Below are 20,675 nucleotides of genomic sequence, written 5' to 3'. Positions count from 1 at the left end.
TACCTGTCCCATCAAACTGAAATGGAGCAAAATTCAGAGTGTCTGTCCTTCAGACAATTCAGACATGTCACCATTTATTTGTGTCCTGAAGTGGGACTAAAAGTTGAAATGCCAACATTTTCTGTGGAAAGGAAATTCTGATTTTTTTTTTATTTGGAAACATCAAAATGTTTCATTTCAACAAACAAAACATTCTGACATTCCCAAAACAGGAATGTTTCAATTCACTTTTTGAACTGTATTTCCCGATTGCCTTGTGAGAGCTGTAGTTCCAGTCCTCATTCACTCCTTTGGCCCAGGCTCCCTGCCCCGACTATATCTTCCATAATAAATACAGTCATGTGACTATGCATGATCCACCATTTGGACAAAATGCATTATGGGAGAAGTAATCCTCCAGAGAGCCTGGTCCACAAGAGAGAGTGGGAGCTGGAACTACAACTCCCATAAGCCAATATGACAAAAATAAATGAAGGATTAAAGATTTTTTTTAACCAATTCCAAATTAAACATTTTAGGTCAAATGAAATATTCTGATTTGGGTCAAACCAACCCCAAATGAAATATTTCAGTTAGATTTTCCTGACAAAAAATTGAAAGTGTTTGGCAAATCAAAATTTTTCACAGGAAATTTTGAGTTTGCAGAAACTGCATTTTCTGTCAGAAAATCATTCAGATAGGAAATTCCTGACCAGCTCGACATGAAACATTAAAGGCCTGATTTTTCAGCCCTTAAGGCTCTGACCTGCAAGGTACCAAGCAGAGTAAATCCGAATGCTCCCTTGTGTGTGGGATGATCTTCCTGCTCCCCTCACTCTGGGTTGTGGTTACAAGACACAAACAAGCCTTGTGAGAGGCTGGCTTAGGGGTCCGCATACCAACAAGACATACCATAGATTCACACATATCATAGCATACTGGTACTTCATACTGGTCTTGAAGGGGCACTGTTTCAAGTTATGCCTTTTGTTCTGAGACAAGAAGCTCTGGGATTACTTACATGTAGACAAACTAAGCCAAAATAGTCAACAATGTCACTGTTTGCAGGGAGCTAAAAGTAGTAGGTAGTTGGGAGAGCTGGTTGAAATTTGTCATCATGAAATAGCTTTTTTTTCAAAAATGGAAATCTTTACCAAAAAAGCATATTTTTCTCAGTTAAACCCCAAAACGAATCAGTATTTGTTTTTTCCCCCTTTTCCCCTCATCTTTTCTCTCCGTTTTTCATTGGCAAAACAGAAGAAGGAAATGGTAGCGTGGGAGGAGGAATGACCAAAAACAAGTTTTTATCCAAATTTCAAAACCTGCAGATTGAAAGATATTTAGAAATTTATCAATATTTTAGTGACTCCTCCTTCCCATTCTTCCCCTGACTCTAGTAACTAGGGGCAAATATTCTTCTTTTACAATACAATAAAATGTGTGCACTAACACAGTTTGTTCACATAGTCCTAGAAGACATAAAGCATAATATAGGCAAGATGGGGTTCCTGGTTGTTTTCTGTTCCTTTTCTCCCCCCAGTTTCAAGAATTTACACCTGGTTTTAAAGCATGCATGAGCATTATGCTCTTTTCTTGAGCACACAATAAAAAACTGTATTTATAATTCTGCCTTACTTCTCTTTGGCTTTTAAATTTACCTTTCCATCATGTCGTCTTCTTTTTTTTCTCCTTCCTCCTACCAGGAGTGAGACCCAATGGTCTTTTACGGTATTATCATCAGCATTTTCCTGTTGCATATATTAGCTGTGAACAAAGGGCTTGACTGACGGAGTTGTATATTAGCACTCATAATTATGGGAATCAACCTTTAAGGGACAACCTGCCTAGTTGTTCTCTTAGCAGAAACACAAAGCAGTAGGGAGATAAAGTACCTTGACAAAAGATATGGAGTTTACAAATCTGGGCTGTCAACATGTCATGACTTGTGGCATTTGCATGACCACAGATGACAATTTCCCTGAAGCCAAACAAGATAGGCAGCCATTTTGAAAGGAGCTGGAATTATCTACAGTCTTAGTGTACTGCCTCATTTACCAAGGCAGCTTGGAGACCCAGCTCTCTATCTCACTGTTGGTCCTGCTCCGAGCATTCAGAGAGTTTCAGAAGTGCTCAGCGCTGATCTAACTTTGCCACCATTGCAGTAAATGGGAGCAGACTTAGGCCTTTTAGCACATTTGAAATGCAGAACCAGGAAACCTCTTACAATTTTAAAGTGAAAGTTTGTAATTTTAAGCAGTTTTCTATATACCTCAGGTTCCTGGCACCTTTGCTTCTCCCCCTCACTACTGGGGCTGGTTTGGCTCCTGAGCCCCAAGGGCTGCTCTAATCCATGTCTGGCTGCCTCTGGCCCCAATAACAGATTGTTCTGGGACATGAAAATTATTGTTCTGGGCCCAGACAGGAGCTAGAGTAGGAGCCACTCAGCTGGTTCTCCACCACCCAGGGATTCCTTGTACACAGGGCAGGATTCTGGCCATGTCACGTTTTACAGAAATACCACATTGGGCTAAATCATAAGTTTGTAAGCCCACCCAAAGCAAAGGGCTTTCCTTGGAGCAGCCCAGGAGGAAGACTATAGTTCAAGGAGTCAGTACCTCCCTCCCACAACTCCAGAGAAAGAATCAACTTCACCACATCTAGCATCACAGCATATACTCCCCAGTGCACCAGCATGACTAAGCCACTGGCAATATTGCAAGGACTGAGTCGAGACTCCTCCCACTGCCCTCCCTGCCTCTTCTCAGCCACCTGTCCAAAGTGGGGGAGGGGAGAACAGAGTGGCTTTGCAGAGCCTGCCCCCTCCCAGGGCAGGAAAGCCTGGTGTGCCGTACTAGTGCAAAGAAATAGCAGGGCACCTTCCACCCTCTTCTGCTCCTTTTCATCAGTGCACAGTCCGGGCCATGAGTACCCCCTTATCCAGAAATATGATTAAACAATGGAAGGTATGTGGACCACAATCAAATTATGCTTCTCAAACCTTTTGCATGATCTTACTACTTGCAATTTTAATTATGCAACCATCACATGGCATTAACAGAGCTGTTTACGTGTCATTTCCTCCGTGTTTTGAAAGTTAGGTGTGATGGGGAGGGGAGAGAGAACTTTCCTGTACTTAATAGCTTTTAAGTGGTCCCATTTAAGCATTAAAGTTCACAGCTCCTTGGCAGGAATGGAGAAGTGGAGGGATGATCTCTCATCTGTGCTACTCTTAAAGGTTGCCTCCAGAGACAGTTTCCTGCAAGGCTGGGTTAAAAGGTCAGCAGCATATCACAATATGAAGACAGTGTGGTAACTTCCTCATTAATGAAAGCTTCCAGTTTGCAGAATGCCACAAAAAAATGCCGATTTGCTCTTGAATTCATGAGACTGTAACATGGTGTTTGTATCTGGAATTTACTCCTGTCCCTGCTGTTAAGACAGTTTGCTGAGGGAACATTTCAGTGAGACAGATCTCCATGCAAAGGATGCCAGTAGTAACCCTTGGACCTGCCAAGTCCCTGGGCTTTTCTCAGTTGAGAAGCACAAGGCCTCTGATGCCTTCTGAAAAGAGATCCACCTGTGGGGCTGTGTGTGCATGTAAGGATCTTCAGAAGCAGCTCCCTTTGTGCTTGAGGCCCTAATCCTGCAATGAGATGCTCACATTCACCTGGGTGGAATCCCACTGAAGACAAAGGGGCTCTATGGGGTCCATTTAAGTGGATCTCATTGAAGAAGGGGCCTAGCTAAACTAAGAGGGGGCTCCTGCTCCAGTGACACTGAATGCAAAATTAATTAACTACAATGGGACTAGGATCTGGCCCCAAAGCTTCATGGTTTTAGGAAAAAATTATTACGCTGGTGAACATGTTGATGTGCAGGACCCTACATTACTCTGAGGGGTCTCTTCTTTCCTCCCCAACTTCCAGATCTGAATTTTACCTTTCACTCTCTTACAGAACATTGTGGTTGCTTCTCTCAGCCTTCCAGGGATCAAGCTGACCTGCTTCACACTTGATTTATAACGGCTAGCTCATGAAGCAGTTCAGATTAGTCTTGGCAAGCAGAATGGGGTTCAGTCAATATACTTGGTAAACCTATTCAAGCATTTCCTTGTCTTCTGTCCTGAGGTAGCAAAGTTCTGAATGATTTTGTAGGATCAAAATACCTGATATACACTAGCATTTTTTTTATTTGATCATTTTTGCACAGGAAAAGGTAAGGAGTAAGTCAGGATAAAATGAATGTGTTTTCAGTCTTGAATACAGTAAACAAAGTTGTAAGACTTGGCTTGTTCCTTCATATTAATGTAAGCCCTTGAGAACGGCTGTATGTCTATCAGCCTTTGCTTCTGTCAAGCTTAGCAGGTCCCTTACCATGTTCTAATGCACTAAGTAAGCCTGGCACTAAAGTACTATACATTGTGAATATTGGCTTCTACAAATTACAGCCTGCCTTGTAACCAGTGTGAGACACTGTAACTTGAATTAGAGTACTAAATAGCCTTCAAGCCACTGCAATGACTGATCCTTGCCTTTATAGTGGAAATTACATTTTAGATTGATGTATGTGATTAGCAATCTAATTGTCAGTACAAAAACCTACTGCACTCTGAGGTAAATTCAGATGGAATGTGTGTCCTGAAACTACATTACATTTTTAAGAAAAAATGACTAGAACCATCCATTTCTTGCATCTCTTATGTTTGTTAGCATAGACTAATCATAGTTGCACAGTACAATTATAGTATTTAAGTATGCCTTAGAGTGATTCCTTTTTAGAAACAACGTCACTAGGCAACCAATTCGGTTTCAAAAAAGAAATGCACAAAATCCCAAATTGGGATCAGACCTTTAGCTGGTGTAAATTGGTCTCATTCCACAGATTTCATGGCACAGCTGAGGATCTGGCCAAGTGCCTTCATTTGACTTAATTACAGTAGAACCCCTATTGTAACAAACTGATTGAGGACTGAGGAGTTCCATTTTAGGAACTTTTCTAATTTAAGACCCTCTTAAAATTTCCATAGGTATGATGCACAAGCTGCTGTGTGGCACACTGCATCACTTTCTTCTTGTCTTTCACACCACTACAAAGCAATTTCTAATACACTGGAGGCATCAACATGTAAAGGGATGTCAACTTGTTCTTCATTGACATCCCTTTCATCATATGATTTCACACACCCCCATACCTCTTAATGTCATGAAAAATGGTCCATATAACTAGTTGTTCATAAAGTTGATGTTCCAAAATAAATAAATCAATAAAAATGAAGGGTCTACTGTAGTTGCAGGGTACATTTCATGGCGAGATGCAGCACTCATCGTTGTGGCTCCCATTATCAGTGGAAGTTGCATGGCTAAATTTCTGTGCCTCATCTGGAAAATATACACCAATAAGTAACAAAATAAAATGTTTCTCTTGAGGTAGTGAAGATTTATTGTTGACATAGAGGAAGAAACTGATGGATTGTATAAAAGTTTGAGAGGTCCATGGGATGGGCTTGATTTTAGTCTATGGCTATGAGCTAGGGCATTTTCAGGCATGTTTGTACTCGACACGGCTAAGCAGCACCTCTGCTGCTACTACATGCACTACCACGACTAGGCTACTATTTATACTAGAGCTAGCTGAATGAGAGCTAGAGCAAGTATGTGTATGAGAGCTGGGAAACACCCCCCCTCCCCCGCCGCCCATCTCCTAGTGTAGATGTAGCCTGTGTCTCATTAATCTTATCTAATCTGATCAAGGCAGCAGCTCTGTGAAGGTTGAACAGTGTCTGCTCATTCCCATAGGGATGAAAGACTAATAAGGGATGGAATTTGTCACCAGTGGCAGGGCTCAGAGGGGCAGGGCTGTCTGATGTGGAGGTGAGAGGTCTCAAGGATTAAAGGAAAATATAGAAGAGGAATTTGTAATGATTTTTTTTTGGTGTACAACAGGACAGTTATCAATAGGGGGCTAAGCAGTACAGGGAACTGGTGGCTTTTTGAATGGGTGTTGGGAGTCTATGGGAAGGGTTATTAGACGTACAAGAAGCTGAGAGGTTTGTCATCTGGTCCCAAATGGCAGAAGAGAATTTCCATCATGCTAAGGTGAGACACCCTTGGAGTTCCTATTTATCAGTTTTAAATTCATCATCTTTCAATTTTGACAGTCTTTTTGTTCTTGTCTCCTGAGAAAGAGTGAGTAGAAGCATCTGATTTACTTTGCCAGAGCTATAGGCTTAAAATATAAAGCTAAGTAAATAAATAAAAATACTTTGGGAGAATTTTAATCTCATTTTACTGTAAGCAGGAAAACTATGGCTTAGTCACTTTAGATTTCTCATGAAAAAGTATGTAAGCACCAATGTTGTGGTTAACTGCATCATTCAAATCTCATCAGGCCTCATCCAGAACTCATTGCAGTCTATAGTTTTTATATCCTCTTTTAAATCAGTTGAGTACAGCATATCCAGTAAGAAATGAGACATAGTTCATTCAAGTTTTTGCATTGTTCCAGCAACGTCATACAATGTCCCCTGACCTGGAAGCAATGATGGGGCAGTAGTAGGGATCCCTTTTCGATTAGTACTACACTAATGGTACAAGATTGATTCTATGCTAGTGGAATTGCAAAGCTTTAGAACTGACCACTTGTGATGCTTTACAAATCCAATGGCCCTCTACTCTCCACAGATAGGAGTGGCCTCAAGCCCCTAAAAATGTAAGCCAGTGTAGTTCTGTTGAACTAGTGAAGTCAATGGAGCTTTGCAGACTTACACCAACTGATGACTCAGCCCATTGGAGTGCTAGCCAGGGTACCCCAGCCAAATTCCAATTAGGAAAATTGCATTGCGCCTCTCTAAAATTACCCCTGTACATCCATCCACTCCAGATTAAAGTATTTTCCAGGTTTTAGCAGCTTAGCATTGCTCTGTGCTGCCAACATTTGCCCAGTTCTGCCATGAGAAGGCTGCATTTCAGTAGTTAGTTGTGTTCCCCTTCTCCATGCACTTACAGATGAGCAGTTGGCATCTTTCCCTATTCCCCTGAAACATGTTACTAGCAAACAGCACCACACATTCAAGGAGCAGGGGATGCTGGAGCCAGACCTAACCACCAAACTGACTGACCATTGCCCCAGGAGACCAGACCTGTTAGACACTCACACAGCCTAGCAACCAAGGGTATACTGGGGTAGATTTCTGTCCAACAACTGCTATTCAGGTGCAATAAGCCTAGGGTAGGCCTCCACTTCTCTCTGCTAGTATGCCCAGGCCCCTTAGCAGGGCCGCCCAGAGCTGGGGGCAAGAGGGGCAATTTGCCCCAGGCCCCGCAGGGGGCCCCACAAGAGTTTTTCAGGGCCCCTGGAGCGGGGTCCTTCACTGACTCCGGGGGCCCCAGAAAACTCTCATGGGGCCCAGCCCCTGGAGCTTTTTCCACTCTGGGTCATCGTCAGCAATTCCCCAGGCCCCCTGAATCCTCTGGGCGGCCATGCCCCTTAGCACAACATTTTACAGACAAATGTAGCTTGCAGATGGCTTTTGGTTTCCTCTGGATGAAAGGGGCCATCATTAATTCTAATGAGCCCAAGTCAGACGAGGGGAGGGAAGGAGAGCTGACTAGAGTTTGGAGTAGTACCACTGTTAACCAGAGGACAAGGGGAAGGGAAGCCCTGCCCAAGTAGAGCACAGGGACTCCCCAGCACAGAGGACTGAGGGAAATCCTACCCAAGGGGAAAGAGGGTAAGAAGCCAGTGAAGCTGAAGGAGCTGGGACCTGGGGTAAGTGGGCAGACCTGGGTCCCTTTCCTGCTCCCCACCTCTCCTCTACCAGGGCACTAACACAGCCCTTGATGCCCAAGAATAGGGGCAAGGGGTGGCACCCTGACCCACCCTACCAAGGAAAAGTGCAGGACCCACTACAGTAGCGATGGCCACTTGCCACAACTGCTAATGCTAGTAAATCGGACATATTTTCTGCCATTTTCAGCATTAATAATATACACGCTGTTAATGTTTCTTTCACAATCCTGTTTTCTTTATTTTAGGTGAGTGGTGTTACTAAAGGAATGGGCCGGACAAGAGAGCAACGTGTACTGATCATGGTGATTGTGATGGTAATTTGTTTTCTTCTTTGCTGGCTGCCATATGGGATCATGGCCCTGATAGCTACTTTTGGAAAACCTGGTCTAATTACGCCGTCCGCCAGCATCATTCCATCAGTCCTTGCAAAAAGTAGTACAGTCTACAATCCAGTCATCTACATATTTTTGAACAAACAAGTAAGTAAAGTTGTATCCCTAAGGTTTGTTCTGATGCAATATGTGTCATGACATTGTAGAAACAAATCTTTCTTTTTAACAGGGACATTTTTAGAATAACCATGTAATGAAAACGACTACGGAGCAGATCCTCAGTGGGTGTAGCTCTACTGAAGTCCGCATAGCGACATTATTTTACACCCGCTGAGGATCTGGTTCAACAATGCAAAATATGCCAAATGTAAAAGAAAGTAATGGAGCTCTAACCCTCCAAAAGCAAATGGTGAAACTCACCAAGGAAATAAGGAGGATGCCAAGGACATAGATTAAAAATGTGTGTGACAGAAGGTAGTGAGCATGGAGACCAGCTCCCTAAATAAAGAAGTTGACAAGTCTGGAGCATTAAAAATAAAACAAACCCTGAACAACCAACTCAAGTTTCCTTTCTCTTAGTCAATTATAATTTGCCATCCAAACAAAGAGTTAAGAGTTAGTCACTGAACAGAGAAAATCATTGTGTCAGCAAGCTTGGCACCAGGTTCCTCAGAAACATATTTCAGTCTGAAGTTTTTCTCAGGTATAGGAGATCTCAGTGAACCTATGCTTTTCCATTCTACCTACTCTCCACCACATTATGACCAGCACACAGTTACTTTCTTCTCCCACAGCCTTTTCCTTTCTGTTTCACTTTTCTTGTCATCCTCTCAAATCCTTCAGTCATACTTCTGTCATCTTCTCCTCGTCAAAAGCAATTGTAAACAGGAAATCATCATCCAATGGGGGTGTTTGTAAGGGGGCCCTGCAGAAATCTGCTCTTGGCCCAATGCTATTCGATTTCTTTCACAACAGTGGAAGTTAATATAAAATCATTGCTGGTAATGTTTACAGAGGACACAAATTGATGGAATGGTAAATAATGGTGGAGACAGGAGGTCAGACTCAATGATCATAATGGTTGCTTCCGCCTTAAAAATCTATGCATATTCCTATCCTCCCTCTACCTCGCCACATCCACTACTCCCATCCACAGTCCATACTGCCTTTCCCCTCCTTCTTCTCTGTCTTGAAGTCATGCTCCCTCTCCCACACACTTACCTCTGTCCACTCCCTCCTCATAATCCATTTACTAGTCTCTCACCCAAACCTAGTTGTTTCCAACGCATTTTTCTTTCAACGCAGCTCTCATTATGTATTTATTTGTCTTTTGGCTGCTTCACAATCTCCAAAACTCCTGGCCCTGCAAGCCAATGAGAACCTCAGTTGTGCAACTTCATCACAAAATATGCTCAAACATTTTGAGGAGAAATACACACAACATAGCCAAGTTGGCAATGTCTTTCTTTACACAGTCTGAATTTCAAGCACTGTTAAATGGATGTGAAAACAGGTTGATTTTTTTTAAACCATCATGATCATCACATTTCTTAACTAATGTTTCAACACTAGAAACCCGATTTATTTTTATTTATAGAAGTAAACTTCTGGCTGGAATGAAGGGGAAGGGAATGAGCATTTTAACAGATGGATGGAAGTAGCTTTATATACAAATGTTATAGTCTGTGCAGTCATCTAGAATATTAACAGGACTGAGTCTGTGCATGTTTTGTGGTAAAATATAGGCCATTCAGCATGTAGGTAAATAATGTTTAACAAATTTCACTCATTAACTAATGTCCAAAATTACTAGTGACATACAATCCTCTATGACAGTGGTTCTCAAAGCGGTTCACTGCCCCAGGCCAATGGGGGCTGCGAGAAGGGCTGATCTAGAATGCTGTATTCAGATTTTGCCACCTTTTTATAGGAACAATATTCCTGCTGTGAAGGGGATGCAGCACAGAGCTGAATGATTTTGCATTATAATAATATCTGTAAAGAGGAAAGTCTAAAGCAGCTGACTCCTTTTCCCACTGGGGAAGAAGAGACATCATGGTGACCTAAAATGTATTGCAAGTTAGGAATATGTTCATTGATTTTGAGAGAGAAAATGTTCTGCATAGATGAATGGTTATGGGTACAACCTACCACTATTTAGTGAAGAGCAAACAGGACACTGAGGAATTGCTACTGCCCTGGATTAGCAAGTGCACGGAACAACTTGACAAGAGCATCAAAGGCTAGATGCTAGGGGTCTGATTTACCTCTCCATTACTCTGGTGTTATACGATGGTAACAATTGATTTAATATAATTCTGTTCTTCTGATGCAGTACAAGACACTGGCCAGCCAATAAGCTGGAATTACCCTTTTTTATCAGAGGGGGGAAATTATACTGTTAAATTGTTTGGGTACAAACAGTTATAAGTATCCCAGTTCCAACTCAATGTGCATTTTACCACAAATATATTCTATTGTGGCAAAGTACCTGCTTCTCCTTGGCTGGCTCAGTCCCTTTTTGCCTTGGAGACACAGGCTTGGGCAAAGCAAGGACATTCCCGGCCACGCAGGGTCTGGCTGATCCTTTTCTCAATCAGTCCCTTGCTGTTTTCTCTCCCCTTCTAGGGACAGAACGCAGTCTTCCTTGCTGGAAGAGTTCAGAGTCTTGCTGCACCTACTCACTGGCAGCTTCTCTCCCCCCACCCCCCTTCCCTGCCAGGGAGGGTTTAAAAAGGTCTCCAGCAATTGAGGCCAGCTGATCCTAATTAGCTCCCTGGTAACCCTTGTTCCAGCTGAACCTAATTTCTCCATGGCTATCTCCCCTCAATGGATAGGGAGAGGCCTTTTAACCCCTCTGGGACTAATTACTACCCCTCCCTTGGTAGCTATTTGTCCTGGGTTTGCCACACTATCTACATGGCTGTCATAATTTTTTCAAATAAAAGTGGCAAAATGAAATGTAAGAAAAGCTCACAGATCAGACTGAGGCAACTAGACAACATAAAAGGGCATTGGCCTGGGAGTTCAGAGATAGCGACAAAGCACTGAGATTTGGATTGCATTAGGGAGAATAAAAGAGGAAAGATGCACTTTGCCTAGAAACTTTTCCCTAGCAAAGAGTCATATGCACACTTTCCAAGTTTATGCTCACCTCACACCCCATCACACTACTAAATTGCTCCCTGAGATTCACTTCATATGCAAATCATAGAAGGCAATATTCAGGTATTTTGAAGTCCAAGCCTGTCGGGTATTTTGTCCACTTGACTCACTGTCACATTAGAGAGAGAAGGTAGGTAACTCACCTTTCCCAGACATGAAGAAGAGCTCTGCGGAAGCTCAAAAGCTTGTCTCTTTCACAAATAAAAATTTGGCCCATAAAAGATATTTCCTCACCCACCCTGTCTCATTAATATCCTGGGACCAAGATGGCTACAACAACAGAAAACATGTTTAACTGTTGTCTTTATCTGTTAGAGTTCTGGGAAGTGTCAGAATTCCTGCCCTGTCCAATAAGTGCTTAAAGGAAAACAATGTTGCTTGGGAGACACTGTGGCTTCAGAACGAAAATAGCACCTTCATTCTAAAATTCTGGAGCCTGATTCTCACTTATACCAGTTGGGCAGTGTAAAAAGGCCTTAAACTGAGTACAACTTACATTTACTTTGAGGTCGCTTTGGATGCTGGAGGGATGTAAAAGGGCCTTAGTATAAGTGACAATCAAGCTCTTCAATTTCATGGTGAACTTCTGTGACTGCAGTGGTGTTATATCTTCCACCTCACATGCTTAGGTGTGGGGGGGGGAGAATCATCAGGGATCAGCCAGTTGGGTCAGATATTTTAATTATGACTCTTAGCCCTCTGTAGTAAAATCTACAAGTCATTTCCTGCAGAATATGGGCTTGTTTTTAAATAATCTGATATCTTGCTTTGGGAGGGTGGTACAGCTTGTGTGCAGAATTGTGTCTGGAGCTTTATGGGTCACACGTAGTCTGCCTCTCTCGATTGCAATTTTTAAAAAAGTTTGTTGAAACCATAAAGAGATCTGTTCTCTTCAGAGAGCAGCCAGCTGTGTGCTGATGAGCATTCAAGTGAAATGCATTAACATGTTAAATAATTTAAAGATGCAAGTCCTAGGAGGCAGCCTATTAGAGCAATCCCTCCATTTTATCTAGAGTATTTTCCAGCTACCCTGTGTTTATAGATGTGGTTGTTATCTCTGAGGAGCTAACATTTTCCTTTGCCCTTGAGTTCCACAAAAGGGCCAGGCTGTGCTCTGTGTATTCTCTTCCTAGAAACAAACCATGTAGGTGTTAGAGAAGCAAAGCACCCATTGGTAATCTCTCCTGTCTCTAGGGCAATAAAAGATTGTTTCTTACAGTACATTTTCTGGTTTCTTGACTAGTCTAGGTTTTACATTTCCCAAGTGATGGGACTTCCACCACTTACTTTAGCAAATTATTCCACAGCCAGCTAAGTCTCATTGTCAGGAGACTGTTATTGATCATTTTAATTTTTCCCTTAGTGTCTTCCATTATATCACGTCACTCTCCCATAGGCCATCTTAAATAGTTCTCTCCTTGGTAGAGCTGATAGGAACTTTTTCACCACAAACAAAACATTTCACAGAGACAAATCTGTTTCCATAAAATTTTTATCAGGAAGATTTTTGAGTCATAAAGAGACTTTGGGTACGTCTACACTACAAGACTATTTCGAATCAACTTAATTCGAATTTGTGGAATCGACCTTATGAAGTCGAAGTTGTGTATCCACACTAAATACACTAGTTCGACTGTGTGAGTCCACAGTAACGGGGCCAGTGTCGACTTTGGAAGCGGTGCACTGTGGGAAGCTATCCCACAGTTCCCGCACTCCCCGCTGCCCATTGGAATCCTGGGATTTCCCCCAATGCATGCTGGGGGGAAAAATGTGTCGAGGGTGGTTTTGGGTAACTGTCATCATTCAACCGTCACTCCCGCCCTCTCTCCGTGAAAGCGCCGGCGGGAAATCTGTTCGCGCCCTTCTCTGGTCGGTTACAGCTCGGACGCCACAGCACTGCGAGCATGGAGCCCGCTGCGATCATCGCTGCACTTATGGCCGTTGTCAACTCCTCGCACCTTATCGTCCACCTCTTCCACAGTCAGCTGCTGAGAAATCGGGCGAGGAGGCTCCGTCAGCGCGGTGAGGACAGGAAGTCACAGAGTGGCGCAGACCTCTCACAAAGCAGGGTACGCCGCGCAGTGGAGATCATGGTGGCAATGGGTCAAGTTCATGGTGTGGAACGGCGATTCTGGGCCCGGGAAACAAGCACGGACTGGTGGGACCGCATAGTGCTGCAGGTCTGGGATGAATCACAGTGGCTGCGGAACTTCAGGATGCGTAAGGGCACTTTCCTTGAACTCTGTGACTTGCTGTCCCCTGCCCTGAAGCGCCAGGACACCCGGATGCGAGCAGCCCTGACTGTGCAGAAGCGAGTGGCCATAGCCCTCTGGAAACTTGCAACGCCAGACAGCTACCGGTCAGTAGCGAACCACTTTGGCGTGGGCAAATCTACCGTAGGGCTTGCTGTGATTCAAGTAGCCCACGCAATCGTTGAGCAACTGTTCTCAAAGGTAGTGACCCTGGGAAACGTCCAGGTCGTCATAGATGGCTTCGGCGCGATGGGATTCCCAAACTGCGGTGGGGCTATAGATGGGACTCACATCCCTATCCTGGGACCGGCCCACCAGGCCAGCGAGTACATTAACCGAAAGGGCTACTTTTCTATGGTGCTGCAAGCACTGGTGGACCATAGGGGACATTTTACCAACATCTACGTGGGGTGGCCGGGCAAGGTTCATGACGCGCGTGTGTTCAGGAACTCTGGTCTGTTTAAACGCCTCCAGGCAGGTAGTTTCTTCCCGGACCACAAAATAACGGTTGGGGATGTGCAGATGCCTACAGTGATCCTCGGGGACCCAGCCTACCCACTAATGCCCTGGCTCATGAAGCCCTATACAGGCGCCTTGGACAGTGAGAAGGAACTCTTCAACTACCGGCTGAGCAAGTGCAGAATGGTGGTGGAGTGTGCTTTCGGACGTCTCAAGGGGAGATGGCGGAGCTTACTGACTCGCTCGGACCTCAGCGAAAAAAATACCCCCGTTGTTATTGCTGCTTGCTGTGTGCTCCACAATCTCTGTGAGAGCAAGGGCGAGACCTTTATGGCTGGATGGGAGGTTGAGGCAAATCGCCTGGCTGCTGATTACGCTCAGCTAGACAGCCGTGCCGATAGAAGATCCCAGCGGGAAGTGCTGTGCATCCGGGAGGCTTTGAAAGATAGGTTCCTCGGAGAGCAGGGTAACCTATGACTCTCCAGTTGATTTACAGAGAAGCTGAACCTGAGCCTGTTTCAGTGACTGTTGACTTCGATCTGCGGTTACATACCCCGTTCTCCAGGTTTCCCCCCTTCCAACACACGTTTTAAAATAACTTTAATGGAACACTGATTATTAATAAAGTTTTCTTTAATTATGAATTCCTGTTCAAGGGTTGAAACATGGACGCGGACTGTGGTGGGTACGGTGTGCACTGATGTCCAGACCGCTTCTACACTAGAGGAATGACAGGCTCCTGCTCCTACAGCGGTCTCTGGGGGGAGGACGGTTGCAGGTGGGTGTGCAGGAAGGGGTGGGTTTGCAGGAAGGGGTGAGGGGTGCCGTCTTTGGGACGGAGTTTGGATGCAGGCTCTGGACTGGGGGTTGGGGCGTAGGAAGGGGTGAGGGGTGTGTGGGAAGGGTGAGTATGTGTCCGTGGATGAGGGCTCTTGCTGGGGCTCAGGGCATCGGAGAGGCTCGTGGCTAGGGGGGAAGGGCATGGTAAGGGCAGCCTGCCTTGCCATTTGTGGATGGCAGGCGCTAGGACCCTGGGGCAGCATACACCTCACAGACTGACCCGGGGCAGCATTCACCTCCCAGAATGACTCTAGTGCCTAGTGACTGCAGTCTGTGTATGTCCTGCTGTTGATCCTGCCCCCAAGTCTGTACCCTGGTAATGGAGGCTGTCCTATGCAATTAAAAAACCCCTCCCCACCCCTTCACACAAAGTCTTCTGACAAGGAAAACGTGACGGAAACAATGAATAACAACAAACTACTTTTAATACTCAACTACACAGTGGGGGGATGAAACTTGGATTTGGGACTGGGTGATCCAGGAAGGGAAGCACTTCTCACACTTTAGGGAATGAGAGCTGTTTGGTACATGAGCGCTCTGCTGGGGTGGAGTGACAGTTTTCACGGCCCCTAGCGCCCCTCCTTCTTGTGATTTTGGGTGAGGGGGGGACAGGACTTTGTGGCGGGGGAAGGCGGTTGCAGATACAGTTCAGGGGGGCTCTCTGCTCCTGCCTGCGGTCCTGCAGAACATCTACAAGGCTCCGGAGCATGTCCGTTTGCTCCCTCATTAGCCCAAGCAGCGTTTGAGTCGGCTGCTGGTCTTCCTGCCGCCACCTGTCCTCCCGTTCGCTGTGTGAGCGCTGGTGCTGACATAGGGTCTCCCTCCACTGTCTCTGCTCGGCCGCCTCGGCTCTGGAGCAAGCCATCAGTTCCGAGAACATGTCGTCCCTAGTCTTTTTCTTTCGCCGCCTAATCTGCGCCAGCCTCTGTGAGGGGGATGCCGGGGCAGTTCGTGAAAGAGCCGCAGCTGTGTGATGGGAAAAAGGAAGTGATTTCCTTGAAAAGATACATGTTTGCGAACACTGAACACAGTCTACTCAGTTTCTGTGAACAAGACCATACAGGGCACCTAGTCTCACGAGCTCTCAGGACAAGTTCGAGATTTCGGAATACGCTTTCATTGGCTGTGGTCTTGCAAAGGAGATCGGACAAGCGGGGCGGTACAGCTGAATCCGTGTAGCAGCCAGGCCTGGTAAGCACTACACTATAGGCTGCTTAACAGTTAATGGATAGCTGTGCCCTCCCGCTGAAGGCAATCTGTAAAGCATAAAGTCTGACCCTGTTCCAGCCCCTCGCGGCTGTGCACGGGAAAGATCACTGTATGCTTTTCCTCTGTGGCCTCCAACACGTGGCTGTTAAGCGAAGGTCATTGCTATGCAAAGTAAAAGTCAAGCATTCACAATAGTAACAGTACACTAATTGCCCTAATTAGATGCAGCAGTCGCCGAACGAGATTAGCCTGAGGCGGGTCACTCGGAGAGAGAGAGAGCGGATGCTGCTCGAATCCCTGCACAGACCAGGACCGTACGCTGCAATGCTGGTGGAGGCAATGATTCCGCTGTACGTTAGGATGGCCTGGCGCGGAAGAGTGTGCTTCCACGGAGCACCAAATAAGGCACCTCTCCCCAGGAACCTCCTGCGGAGACTTTTCGAGCTGCTCTCCGAGAGCTTCGTGGAACTGTCCCAGGAGGATTTCTGTTCCATCCCTATCTGTGTGGACCTTCTCTTTATATAGTTTTTTAAGCAAAAGGTTTTATATAGTTTTTACATATTTTTTATTCCTGTTTTTAAAAAAATAAAAGTTTCCATGTTTATAGCACTTACCGACTGATCCTTCCCCTGATTCTGAGTCCGGGTTAACGGCCGGGGAGGGTTGGTAGGGGATCTCTGTGAGGGTGATGAAGAGATCCTGGCTGTCGGGGAAAGCGGTATTGTAAGCGCTGTCGCCTGCGTCGTCCTCCACAAACCCTTCCTCATCTTCCCCATCGGCGAACATCGCCGAGGAACTGCCCCTCGACACTATCCCATACTCAGAGTCAGCGGTCACTGGTGGGGCAGTGGTGGCAGACCCACCTAGAATGGCATGCAGTGCCTCGTAGAAGCGGCATGTCTGGGGCTGGGCTCCGGAGCGTCTGTTTGCCGCTCTGACTTTTTGGTAGCCTTGTCTCAGGTCCTTGATTTTCACGCGGCACTGCGTTGTATTCCGGCTGTATCCTCTGAGTGCCATGGCTTTGGAGACCTTCTCATAGGTCTTTGCATTCCGTTTGTTGGAGCGCAGCTCCGAAAGCACAGACTCATCGCCCCACACAGCGATCAGATCCAGGACTTCACGGTCTGTCCATGCTGGGGACCTCTTTCTATTCTGGGATTGCATGGACTCCTCTGCTGGAGAGCTCTGCATCGTTGCAGGTGCTGCTGAGCTCGCCCCGATGTCCAACCAGGACATGAGATTCAAAGTGCCCAGACAGGAAAAGGAATTCAAATTTTCCCGGGTTGTTTCCTGTGTGGCTGGTCAGAGAATCCAAGCTTGGACTGCTGTCCAGAGCGTCAACAGAGTGGTGCACTGTGGGATAGCTCCCGGAGCTAGTAAGTTCGATTTGCATCCACACCTAGCCTAATTCGACATAGCCATGTCGAATTTAGCGCTACTCCCCTCGTCGAGGTGGAGTACCGAATTCGAACTAAAGAGCCCTCTAGGTCGAACTAAATGGCTTCCTGGTGTGGACGGGTGCACGGTTAATTTGAATTAACGCTGCTAAATTCGAATTAAAGTCCTAGTGTAGACCAGGCCTTTGTCTATAGCTGGGTGGTTAGACTCCTAGACTAGCTCAAGTCCCAGTACTGCCTGATTTGGAGTAATGGAGGATGAAAAACTCTGCTCCAAATCTGGCAGAATGGGGACTTGAACTGGACACTCTTCATCCCAGGCCAGCACCAACTCACTTCTGCAAAAATATTCAAAATATTTTATTTTCATGCCAATGCAGAACAAAAACTAATTTTGGAAGCTCAAAAGTTGTCACAAAACAGAATTGTCATCCTCTGGTCAGCTGTACTCATTGGTATTTACAGTTCTCAACTATGGCCAGAACGCTGTGAGGTCTCCATGCACACTTTCATAGTTGCTTGAGTATATATATCTGGGCACTCTGTAAAATCTGCAGTGTCTTGATCAACAGAACTATAACGGGTAGCTGATAGTTTAGCTAATCTGGGCTGCTGCCATATAGTAAAAAAGTCAAACTTTTCTCCCTATGAAGCCTTTCTTTGTCACTTAGGCCTGGTCTACACTAGGGGGGGGTGTCGAACTAAGGTACGCAAGTTCAGCTACGCGAATAGCGTAGCTGAACTCGAACTACCTTAGTTCGAACTACTCACCCATCCAGACGCCGCGGGATCGAAGTCCGCGGCTCCCCCGTCGACTCCGCCACCGCCGTTCGCGGTGGTGGCGTTCCGGAGTCAACGGGAGCGCGTTCGGAGTTCGAACTATCGCGTCTAGATTAGACGCGATAGTTCGAACTCCGAGAAGTCAAACTCTACGCGTCGACCCGGCAGATAAGTATAGACCTACCCTTAGAAGGCGATTATTTAGTTTGGATTGGAGCAATCTATGACTGTGGAGACAGAGTGGTATCTTAAGGGGACAGACGTTGAGGCCACTCTGCTTGAGTTTAAGCCAAACTTACACACCACCTCCAGCCTGTGCCACATGTGCATCCCTTCCTCCCCTGGGGATTCACATGATCAGCATTAAATTGCTGTGTCAGTTTGGGGAAAAGAATGGTCCCATTCAGTCTTCATCGATCCTGGCAGGTGCTTGAAATGGAGGTAGGAGTTCTGAGCAAAGGGGCCTCAAAATGCCTAAAGACGTTCTGTTGAGAAGGGCTCAAAACTAAAGATTAGAAATGGAGTAAAGCCGTCTTGTTATTCTTGCGGCTCCGGGACTGGTGAGTGGTACTGTATCGAGGCCATAATCCATGGCAATGGGTAAGCAGTACTTAAGAGAAGATACTGTTGCACAGCAGTCACATGACACTGCCACTCTGCATGGGGCTCCAGAGTCACGTTTTATCTCTTTTGCTCATTCTTCTTTTGTATTAGGACGATGTGACTTGACAGTGGATAAGTGTGTGTGATATGGTAACAAAGTTAAACTGGTGTCCACTGTGCCAGGACCAATCCACCAGAAACTACTAACAAATCTCTGTATTTCTTCTCTGCTGTTTAGCATTTCACTGGGGAGGTTATACATACGTTGTCAGTGCACTTTGTGAAGTTACTGTGAAATGAAAGACGCTGTGTACAACGTATCTAACATATGAAAATAACCAGCCAAATATATATAGCCAGTCGTAGGGATACTGTACATACTTCCTCAGGGAGAGCATTTCAGCAGGTTTTCCATTATGAGTAAAAATCCCTGGGGCCAGATGCTCAACTGATGTAAATCAGCATACCTCCACTGAAGTTAATAGAACAATGCTAGTTTACACCAGCTGAGAATCTGGGCCCTGGGCTTTTTTTCCATTCTGGTCCTTTCAATCATATATTCCCTTCTTGCTTTAAGAAAATCACCCTGTATTATTATAACTATAACAAGCACCTTCAGTGTAATATTTTAGTTTGTGTTAGTCTTACAGGAGGAATAATTTATGATTGTCCAAATTGTTTAATTACTGACAATATTTAGAATATGGAATAAATCTGAAGATTTAAATGAGCCTAATACCCAGGCATGAATCTTTCTAATGATAGAGATATGGTTGTAAGTAGTGTCAGAATGGACTTCCCCTCCCCTGAAATACAGGCAGCACACAGCTAGAGCAGAGCCTTGCACTTTGTATAATGGTTTGCATTAGCATATCAGGATAGGAGCATTGTATATTCCCTCTGCACAAGAGGTAAATGATTAAATAAGGGAGAAGGAAGTGGACAGTCAGACCCATGAACTCTAACCTCCTGCCCTTTTTCAGAGTACAAAGACGACCCAAAGGAAAAACATCCTTCCGCTTTCCTAAATTGAATCCGATCTCTCCCCTCCCAGACTGGTGACTCCTTTCTTCTGTTTGCTTTATAGGATTGCCAAAGAAAGATAAAGAGCTCTCCCTACATCTGCTTCCCAGATATTTAACTCTTCCCTGCCTGATTCACATTCCCCAGACTTGGCAGGAAAGGCTTAGGGAGTAACTGTTATCTTCTACTAGGGATCTGACAATGGACCCTTTATCAAGTCTGACAGGGACCCTTCAAATTTGGCTGTTAATTGACTCTCTTTGCAGGAAGGGATATTTATAAAACAAAATCTCAAATGCACTGGAATTGAGAACAGAGCAGCTGTAAAGTGTGTCTGTTCCTGATCATGACCTGAATGCACTTCTCAAGTTTTATTTCTGTTTGCTTCTTTCAGAGGCAGTTGCTCCACCACTGCTCCATTTATCCTGAACAAGTTATTAGACCTAACTACAGCAGGAAGGCATATCTTATCAGTGCATTTCACAATCATGTGAGCATGGGAAAACTACAGAAGTACTTGTTTCTCACCTATAGCAACAAGTGTTTGGGATTTAGGATTAATGCATATGGGGATTTAATTTGAAAAACGTGCATAAAATCTTTTTTTTTTAAATCTTATCAAATGAGGTTAGAAACACAATTCCTGACCGGAACTCACACGTTTAATGAGATCAGATATTCATCTCTGGTTTCCTTTTACAGCACGGGAGCAGAATTTCAAAATTCATGTGTTACTGTTATACCATAATTTTCCCCCCATAGTGATTCAGTGGGAGGAAAATTCCCCTACCCTTTTTTGCATTCAGTACTTACAGACTTTAATAAAAGCATTTAACAAATGGAGTGAA

At 45.0% G+C, this 20,675-nt stretch overlaps 1 protein-coding gene across 1 annotated transcript in view; it reads left to right on the top strand.

The window, feature by feature from the left end:
• The window catches only part of LOC123377070 (pinopsin-like), a 154,790-nt gene that overhangs the window by 93,075 nt on the left and 41,040 nt on the right, over nucleotides 1–20,675 (top strand). The window contains exon 3 of the mRNA XM_045029483.1: nucleotides 8,013–8,246. Coding sequence (XP_044885418.1) covers nucleotides 8,013–8,246 — 234 coding nt within the window. The remainder of the gene's footprint in view (nucleotides 1–8,012; nucleotides 8,247–20,675) is intronic.

This window comes from Mauremys mutica, chromosome 9, assembly GCF_020497125.1.
Source record: "Mauremys mutica isolate MM-2020 ecotype Southern chromosome 9, ASM2049712v1, whole genome shotgun sequence".
NCBI classification, from domain to species: Eukaryota; Metazoa; Chordata; order Testudines; family Geoemydidae; genus Mauremys; species Mauremys mutica.
Note: the sequence above shows the minus strand (reverse complement) of the source record. Positions and strands in the feature narration are given on the sequence as shown.